General features: G+C 40.2%; 1 protein-coding gene across 2 annotated transcripts in view; it reads right to left on the bottom strand.

Annotated features, from left to right (window-relative positions):
* Cenpp (centromere protein P) overlaps positions 1–9,682 on the bottom strand; it is a 177,131-nt gene extending 167,449 nt beyond the window's left edge. For both annotated transcript variants that reach the window (XM_021179814.2, XM_021179816.2), the window contains exons 1-3: positions 9,412–9,682; positions 6,966–7,144; positions 4,597–4,685 (exon numbers count right to left, since the gene is read on the bottom strand). In XM_021179814.2, the coding sequence (XP_021035473.1) occupies positions 4,597–4,685; positions 6,966–7,144; positions 9,412–9,518 (375 nt within the window). In that variant the 5' untranslated portion in view covers positions 9,519–9,682. The remainder of the gene's footprint in view (positions 1–4,596; positions 4,686–6,965; positions 7,145–9,411) is intronic.
* Positions 9,683–9,863: the final 181 nt, after the last annotated feature.

Raw genomic sequence — 9,863 nt, forward strand, 5'->3', positions numbered from 1 at the left:
GAGTTCCAGTCCCGACTTCCTTTGGTGATGAACAGCAATATGGAAGTGTAAGCCGAATAAACCCTTTCCTCCCCAACTTGCTTCTTGGTCATGATGTTTGAGCAGGAATAGAAACCCTAAGACAGACTTGAATAGAAATTTCTCCAAAGCAATATACAAATACTAATCTATTGATACATAACATACTATTATCATCGTCCCTTAAATAAATATATATACATATACAAATATGCATACACACATATTACAATCTGGATCCTTGTCAACTTTAGCTACGCTGCCAACTTTGAAATAAGGTATCTCAAGTTTGGCACTATACAGAAATTAATAGTCATATTGGTCTGGAAATGTTAAATTTAATTTTTCTCATTTGTTAATTGCCAGGGGTTAATACACTGTATTAAACATGTGAGCTCTTACCTATGTGGATCTCATCAGACTCACAGAGGAAATGATGGACACACCATCACTACCCAGTAGTTCCATTTGACTCACTCATCAGCACAGGCAGGTCAGTTTGGGATTCAGTGCCCTAACCTGCACATCTCTTACAAAGTTGTAGTGTCTGCTTAGCCAGCATGAAGCTAACTTCTGCCCTGACATTGGTCCTGTTAACCATGTCACTTCTGAACTGATAAATAAGGGAAATGGCCTTATAAACACCCCTGACCTTAACATCCTTGCAGTCTGAACAGGTCACTTTTTTCTATCATGTTCTTTTAATAGGAGGTCTCAGCGAATTTTTGTTAACTTAAGAACTAGGAATAGAAATATCTAAGAAAGGAGCCCTAGAATCAGGTGTGGTAGCTCATACCTGCAATGCCAGCATTCCTGAGTCCTGAAGCTGGAGGACTGGCACAAGTAAGTGATCAGCCTGGGCTACATGGTGAGTTCTAAATAAGCCTTGGCTACATACAGTGTGAGAGACCTTGTCTCAACCTTATCCCTATCAGTTTATCACCAAAAATATTTAGAAAGATATTAATTATGCAAACTGTATATACTTTTAAGACATGAGTCAGTTTCTCATAGGCAGTGAGGGAAAAAGTCTGTGATGTGATTAAACTGCCAGGTGGTCAAATCAGCATGGGTAGGTACAAAGAATTCAGTCAACAGGCAGCATGACGCAAGACAGAGTTGGACCCAGCAACAGATGCAGGGTGAGCAGCTTGCAATGGTAGCCAAAGTTAGTGGCAGCCAGCAGATCCAAAAAGGTTGGACGCTAATAAAGAAACTTAAACATGGTCAGAAGTGGGCTTCAGTGAGCAGTCACTACCATAATTGGGCAAAGAGCATGTGGTCATCATGCAGAGCCTGTTGGCTCCCCTTCTGCTTGGCCCAAGGATATACCTAGAGAATCAGCAGACTGCAACAAAATCATCTCAGTCTCTGTCCAGTTTCTGTCATAAGCCCTCGAAAAAGCCACTAGACACACAGCTTGGCACCTTCTGCCTTTCTTGAGTTCTCTAACTTTTCTATAATGTCTCATTTTTCCTTAACAAATCTGCTTTGACTTTGCTTATTCCTTTGTCTGCCACTTTATCTAACATTGACATGACCCTTAAGAGCTTAAGACACTCCCATCTGGGTTGCACTGCCCTATCTGGGTCACACGGCAGACAAAAGTCCATTGTTTTGTTTCTCTGCCTTGATTCTGGAATCTGTTTATATTAATAATGAGGTGCTGTTGAGCATTTAAAAAGTATGCACAGCTTCTAAATTTAAAAAGAAAGAAAGAAAGAAAGAAAGAAAGAAAGAAAGAAAGAAAGAAAGAAAGACTTAAGACACTATCTCAGGTAGACTTTTGGCCACTGTTGATTAGTAATCAATCACCTTAGTTCTTGGGTCAAACCTTTCTGGGCTGAGAGATACCTTCTTTGCTTTCACAAATCTGCACCAACGTGAATGACAACATATTAAGATTTCAATATTTGGGTTAAAATATTCAAATAAATGGGTTACTTTTAAAGTCTGTCATGATGAAATAATATTCTCTTCATTTAAAAAGTGCCTACTTTTTAGTACTTTTGTTTCAAGGTTAGAAGTTATATAAATACCCTTTAGCATCCTACAAACTCCCACCCATCTGACCTATACTGCAAGGACTATGGGAAGCTGATATTATGTGCACTCTTGTTCTGATGGTCTTAAAACGATTCACAAGCATTCAATCAACTGGAGGAAATTAATTCTATGTTCCAAACACCTTTGATAAGAACTGCATCAACAGAAGAAATGACTCATACTCTCTACATAGATTTTCCCATCTTTGTTTCTAACATTCTACTAATAGAACTTAAGGGCACTGTGCCAGTTAGTTTTACGTCAACTTGACAAAAGCTAAAGTCATCCAAGAGGAGGGAACCTCAATTAAGAGAATGCCTACATATGATCCAGCTGTAGGCAGCTTTCTTAGTTATTTGTGGGGGAGGGCCCAGACTACTGTGGGCTATGCAACCCCTGGGATAGTGGTCTTGGCTTCTATAAGAAAGCAGAATGAGCAAACCGTGCCTAAGCCAGTAAGCAGTTACCCTCCACAGCCTTTCAATCAGCTCCTACCTCCAGGACCCTACCCTGCCTGACTGCCTTCCATGAAGAACAGTGATGTGTAAGTGAAAACCAAACTTTCCTCCCCCAACTTGCTTTTGTCATGGTGTTTTATCACAGCATTAGTAACCCTAACTAGGACCAGCATTTTGGTTTAAAATTGTACTAATATTTATTTTGGAAAAATAAGCATTTATAATATTAGCATGTTATTTAAATCTTTTAATTTTCTGACAGCTAAATGTCTCCCTCTAGTGGAATGTTTGATTTTAGGGAAAGAATAACCAGCACATTTATTTTTTTTTCCTAGCAATCTTAAATGTAAAAACATATACAACAAGCAGGGTAATGGCAACACACATCTTGAATCCCATCCCTTGGGAGGCAGAGGCAGGCAGATTTTTGAGTTCGAGGCCAGCCTGGTCTTCAGAGCTACTTTCAGGACAGCCAGGGCTACACAGAGAAACCCTGTCTCAAACAAACAAAACCAAAAATAAACAAAACTGTTTGTTTTAGGTTTCTTTTCTGTTGCTGTGATAAACACCATTTTCAAAAGCAACTTGTAAGAGAAAAAAAAATACTTTACAATTTCAGGTCACAGTTCATCATGCAGGGAAGTGAGGGCAGGAACTTACCACAGAAACCATGGAGGAATGCTGCTTATTGGGTTGCTCACTGGCCTGTGCGCAGCTGTCTTTCTTATACAGTTCAGGACCATCTGCCTAGGGATGGTACCTCCCACAGTGACATCTACATCATTCAAAACAATCCCCCACAGATATGCTCCCAGGCCAGTATGACCTCAAAATTCTCTCTTCCTTCCCAGTTGATTCTAGGTTGTGTTAAGTGGCTACTTAAAAATTAACCAGCACAATGGTAAAACCATTTTAGAAGATATCTAAGTTTACCAATCAAATTTATATGTACATTTCCATTGACTAGCAATTCTAATTTTTTAAAGATTTATTTTAAGGATATGAGTGTTTTTCCTGCATGTATACCATGTACATTCAGGCAGAAGAGGACATCAATTCTTTGGAACTGTAGTTTCATTTCAGATAGTTGTGAGCTATCATGTGATGTCAAAAATTGATCCCAGTTCCAGAGTAACAAGTGCTCTAAACTGCTGAGTCATCTCTTCAGTTTCTCACCTAGTAATTGTATAAAAGGCTTCAAGTACCTACACAGTAAGTGTGGCAGCACATGACTGGCATCCAAATACTTAGGGGACTGAAGCAGATGGAACATAAGTTTAAGGTCAAGTTGAACAAGGTTCATAGCAAGATTTTATCCCTCTATACACAAACATATAAACTCCACTAAAGTAAAACAAAAACAGAGGACTTCATTTTATCAGAATTTTAAGTAACAAAAATTTAAAAAGGCCCTTGTCCCCCTTTTTCCAACCAATAACTATAACTATTGGCAAGGACTATATATCTGATCCCTCAGGTCCTGTTAATTCCACAACTATCTGAAATTCTTTCCAACATCTTACTTGAGAGTAATACTTTAAGAGTCATAAAATTTAAAAGGCTCAGAGAGACAATGAGTGCTCCCAACAGAACCAAGGGAAGCACACTTTCTGCAGCACATTATTAGCAAAACCAGGCAGTCATCAAATGCCTGCATAATTTAAAAGTGAACAACAATACAGTCTCTTTGGAGATTCATTTGCAGTATTTAGTCTTCCAAAGAATGTTAACAGTTCTTCTCATCTTTCTGCTCTTAACCACTAGATGAACCATCTCTCCAGCCCTAGAACCGATTAAATTTAAATAGACCACTAGCTTTCACCAACCTAACAGCTAAGAATGTCATCAGATAGCATGGGAGGCCTATAACTGGGGCCTCCCCACTTTACTGTATCTCTTTTGACATGAAAAATGTATTTTGAATCAACAACTGTATTTTGTTCAACTTTGAAATTCCACACTGTAGTTTCTTGGTCACATTGGTAATACTGAGGGGTGATACTTAAGTGAATGAAGTGCATGGGAACTGTTTCTCATAGGAAAAACATCTGTTATCACAACAAGCTCCAGGTACCTCAATTTCCAGAACCTCAAATTCCAGTTGAAATGTCACCATGTTGCAATTTCCTGATAATCTGTGTTTCTGTAGAACTTTCTTTGTATCTGTTAATTAGAAAATAAAATACTTTAAAAGAATATTTTTCTTCAATACTTTTTTTTAAAGGTAAAATTAGTGTTTTATTTTACTTAAACTAATCCAGCCTGCACTGGTTTATGATGGTAAAGTCAAATATAAATATCTTTCCACAGATATTAACATAAAAGTACTCTTGGTAGAATCTTCAATATTTTTTAAGTGAATATCTACTTGTGTGTAGATGTATGAAAATATACATTAGTAATAACTTTAAAATAGCTGGAAGGGTCTTGTCAAGGTAACTGGTCTTATAAAATGGGATTACTAAAACTTTATATTGTCAAGTTCTCAAGTATATCAATAGTTAAGAAAAATATACACATACAAAAAATACATGCTGGGCAATGGTGGTGCACACCTTTAATCCCAACACTTGGGAGGCAGAGGCAGGCGGATTTCTGAGTTCAAGGCCAGCCTGGGCTACAGAGTGAGTAGGGATACACAGAGAAACCCTGTCTCCGAAAAAAAAAAAAAAAAAACATCAGACCCAGCCTTTATTTTGAATTTTTTCGTGTGTGTGTGTGTGTGTGTGTGTGTGTGTGTGTGCACGCACGTGCGCGTGTATGTGTGCGTGTGTGTGAGAGAGATATACATATGGAAGTCAGAGGACAACTTGCGGAATCAGTTTTCTTCCTCCATTATATGGATTCCAAGAAATGAACTCTGGTCATTATTAGGCTGGGTGTTAGTGGCTTTATTTGCTGGGTCATCCATCTTGCCTATCTTTTTGAAAATTTTCAATATCATCTCATTGTTTGAATGGGCCAGTCTGGTAAGATGGCTTAGTGGGGCCAAAACACTTGGCACGAAGCTTAACAATCCAACTTTGATACCCGAAACCCACATAGTGAAAGGAAAGAACCAACTCCTTCAATTTGTCCTCTCACTTTGACACAAGTACTTTAGTACATGTGGGTCGACACAAACACATACTAAATATACAAACATAATTTTAAAAAGTAGTAAAAGGGCCAAAACTACAAGATGAATCTTGAATGGAATCTTAGAAATAACATAGGTCCCTTTATTTTGTAGACAAGCAGCTCAGGCTCATATACATACTGTATTTGAATCTAAGTTTTTTTTTATTATGAAAGTATACAATAAATATATAGATTGCATATAAGTATAAACAATAAACTTTAACTTACATACAGGGTTTCTCTGTGTAGCTCTGGCTGTCCTGTCCTCTTTAGACCAGGCTGGCCTTGAACTCGGAAATCTGCCTGCCTCTGCTTCCCAAGTGCTGGGATTAAGGGCGTGCGCCACCACTGTCCAGAAACTTACATACATACTTGTAAAATTTGAACAGACTAATTTTTTTTCATTGCAGTCATGAAGTTTACTTTTCCAGGAAATTGGGAATACACAGAAGCAGGAAGGAAAGCAAACTACATGCTACCATCCAAAGACATTTTACTGAAAAATCCCAGCATTCTCTTCTAGCCTCTTTGAATTCATTCCCCAGAATGCAACCAAACCACATCTCATTTTTTCCCCCCAAGACAGGTTTTCTCTGTGTAGCCCTGGCAGTCTTGGACTTGCTTTGTAGACAAGGATGACCTTCCAACTCACAGAGATCCACCTGCCTCTGCCTCTGCCTCCCCAGTGCTGGGATTAAAGACATATGCTACCATGCCTGGCTACCACATCTCATTTTAATCCATACGTGTTATGCCATTGTGTAAAGTAGAAACCAGAATGTGAAAGTCAATAATTATCATTCATGATTAGAATTATTAAATGAAATAGAAGGTACTGTAGAATGAAAAGCTTTCTTTTAGTAAAAATCACCTTTGTACGTAATTTGCTTCAGATCAATCCATTTGCCAAATGGGATGAATTTACAGCAAATTCACACTCAAAAATTCTTTAGTACTTTTAAAAAACTTGAACAGACTTATTTTTTTTTTAAAGAAAGGATAAGAATAGGGTTGGTTAGTTGGCTGAGTTTTTGCCTTGTATTAGTACCTATGTTAGATCCTTGGCATATACATGAAAAAAAAGGAGGGAAAGATTTGCAGGGAGTTGGAAGGGAAGAACTGAGAGCTAAAGGATCAGTCACCTAGCCTGGAGGACGTAATGCAGAAACTAGAAAAGAAACTTTGCCTCAACAAGGTGGAGAGAGAACAGACCCCTGAAAGCTGCCCTCTGACCACCACAACATTGTATGAATGCACCTCACCCCAAAATATACTCATAATGAAATTTAAAAACCACATTGAAGTTAAAAAAATGATGTGTACCTTTTTCTGTCTCTTCAGTGTTTACAATGTCCTCCATCTTGGAATAGTTTCTTATATTGAAGCCAGTAAGTTTACTTAGAAATGAGTGCTCAGATCTTAAATGTTCAAGCTGACTTCTCAAGTCTTTCAAAGATTCCCATTCCTCAGAATCTGATTGGGAAATTTTTTGAAATGATTTCCTGAAAAGCAAATATTATAGTTACTTGACAACTGATAAATGTTTTATTTACTATACAAATGTTCCTCTAGATTCCACCCCTTGTACCGAAGGTGGGGCTTGGAGGTAGCTTAGTGGCTAGACTAAGAACACTGGCTGTTCTTCCAGAGGACCTCATTCTTCCTTCCAGCACCCACATGATAGTTTATAACACTCTGTAACTCCAGTTCCAGGGGAATCCAAGACCCTGTTCTGGCCTCCAGTGGGCACCAGACACAGTAATTCTCAGACATACAAGTAGTCAAAACAGGCTTGGTGAGCTTAGGGACTGCAAAGTAAAATGGTACAGGCTGCTTCTGTAGGACCTGAAAAAGAAGTGTCATGGTAAGAAAAAAAAGGATTACTCCAAGAAAGAAAGAAAGAAAGAAAGAACATCTCAGAAAATCAGGAAAATGAATGCAACAGGAAATCACATTAAATAAATCAGAAAGGCAAATACTAGTTTTCTCTCATCTGTGAAACCCATATTTAAAGTTCTCTCTTCTACAAGCCTTCGCTGTCTCCAGCCAATAGCAAAGCCAAGTTCTGAAGGCACTCAATTTTGACATCAGAGAGTATGGACACATGGATATAACTAAACAACTTAGTTCCACTATTCTGGCTGCCAATGCAATCAACTATCAGGATCATTTTAAAAGTACCTTGGAGAATCAACAAGATGGCTCTGCAAGCAAAAGTACTTGCTGCACAAGCCTGACATTGGAGTTTTATCGCCACTGGAAGGAAAGAACTGTCACTTGGACATGTCTAGTCTATACTCTGACCTCCATAGATATGTTATCGCATACAAATGGAATAATAAAACAGGTCTCAATCTTCCCTCAAAATGAGAAAAAAATCCTCGTTAAATCTACACATTTTGGATTGACATTTAATGTACTCCCTAATCTGGACTCTTTTAACTTTTCAGTTCCATTACCGAGGAGTCCCAGATTCCATAACCAATCTACTGTACCATACTGGGCTTACAATGACATCTTCTGGTGGGTTAAGAAACTATTTTCCCCGTGGTCTGACAAAGAACTTTTCAAAAGTTCCGGGGCAGGTTGTGTTGATAAAATATAAATTCTAACTCGGTAAGTGGGGATGGAGTCAGCCTGGCAGGCTCCCCAACTCTAATCCTAATGCTCCCAGTCTTGGGCCACCCCTGAATCAGCAGCAGGCATCTCCCATTCTTGCTGTGAAGAGCATGCACAGCTGGAGGTCACACACACACACACACACATCTCACTCTTTCTTTCACCAGTTAACAACCTTCCCTTTCTTTAGAACTTCACAGTTTCCTGCACTAAGGTTCTCTGCACCTGTTCCAAATTACACCTAATAAAAAAGGTATATTTTTTTCATGTTTAAGATACTAAGTTACTGCTAGTTCTAGCCTTCCTTTTCTCTTTGAATGGGCAATGCTTGGGCTTTGGATTTCTCTAGGACCTTAGGCAAGCTATTTAACTATTTAACCCTCAGATCAACTACCTTTAAATAAGGCAACTAGTCAGAAGACTATCACACTTTCCTATAGATGGCATTAGCCATATATACCAATTTACCGTTGACCATGCTAGGCTGCCCTGCCCTGGGGCTGTATACCCCCAACCCTTATGTTACTAATATAATGCAAAAAAAAAAAAAAAAAAAGTCAGGACCCCTTAACTACATCGTTAGATGAGTCACAAAAACAAATCCATGAAACCAGAGTAAGGGAATCCCAACTAGACAAGAGCAAGTATGGTGGTTCAGGTAATAACTCCAATACTGTGTGTGGGAATTGGGGACTGCGGAATAGAAGACTCTTGAGTTTGAAATCAAATTGAGCCAATTCCTGACCTACAGAGTAACAATGTCTCCAAACCCAGAAAGAAAAAACAAAAACAAAACAAAACAAAAAAACCCAGCTATCTAGATACTGTTCTCCCGAAGGCAAAGACTGCTTAAAGAAAAGCCAGATTTTCCCTTTGATTCTCATCAACCGGGCGAAAACAACCCTTAAGGAAACTATTTTCTGCTAATAATAATCAAGTCATAAGCCCCAAACGCAGCGTTCACACACTCTTGAGGTCATCGTTCTCCTAGAACACTGATTCAAGTTCATATTTCAGGGCGTCTCCCACCACGTTCTTGAGCACGAGTCTTGGGGAGTGAGGGAGTCGGAGCCCAGAACTGTCAGAAGGTTGAGAGGTCCGCCGGGTGCTACAGGGAATGGGCCGGTAGGGGTGGACGCGAGCCACGTACCAGGCTCCGGACGCCTTCTCCCCGGCGTTTTGCAGCATTCTGCACTCTCGCTGCAGCGCTGCGACCTCCGCCTCCAGGGCGCGCAGTTCGCGGGTCTCGGAATCCATGGCTACCGACGCCGAACGCTGAAGGTGAAGTAGCCTGGAGAACGTCAGTCTGAGCGCCTAGGGCAGCCAGGAGGCTTCAAGCAGCGCGCGCGCTCCCGGAACGGACCACTCACGAGCTCACGGGGGGAGAGGCTGTCGGGAGTCGCGCGTCCACGCCCACGGCCTCGGACGACGTTCCCGAGCCTGACGGTGTCTAGACACCCCCGCTGCCTCTGCGAGTTGGTTCGTTCCAAATCGCGCGTCACGCGCCAACGGCCGCCCACCCCGTCTAACGGCCACTGGGCCATCCGAGCCCTTACGTCACCGAAGGGGGCGGATTCTGGGGAGCACGAGGAAAGGAGTCTC

This window comes from Mus caroli, chromosome 13, assembly GCF_900094665.2.
Source record: "Mus caroli chromosome 13, CAROLI_EIJ_v1.1, whole genome shotgun sequence".
Lineage (NCBI taxonomy): Eukaryota > Metazoa > Chordata > Mammalia > Rodentia > Muridae > Mus > Mus caroli.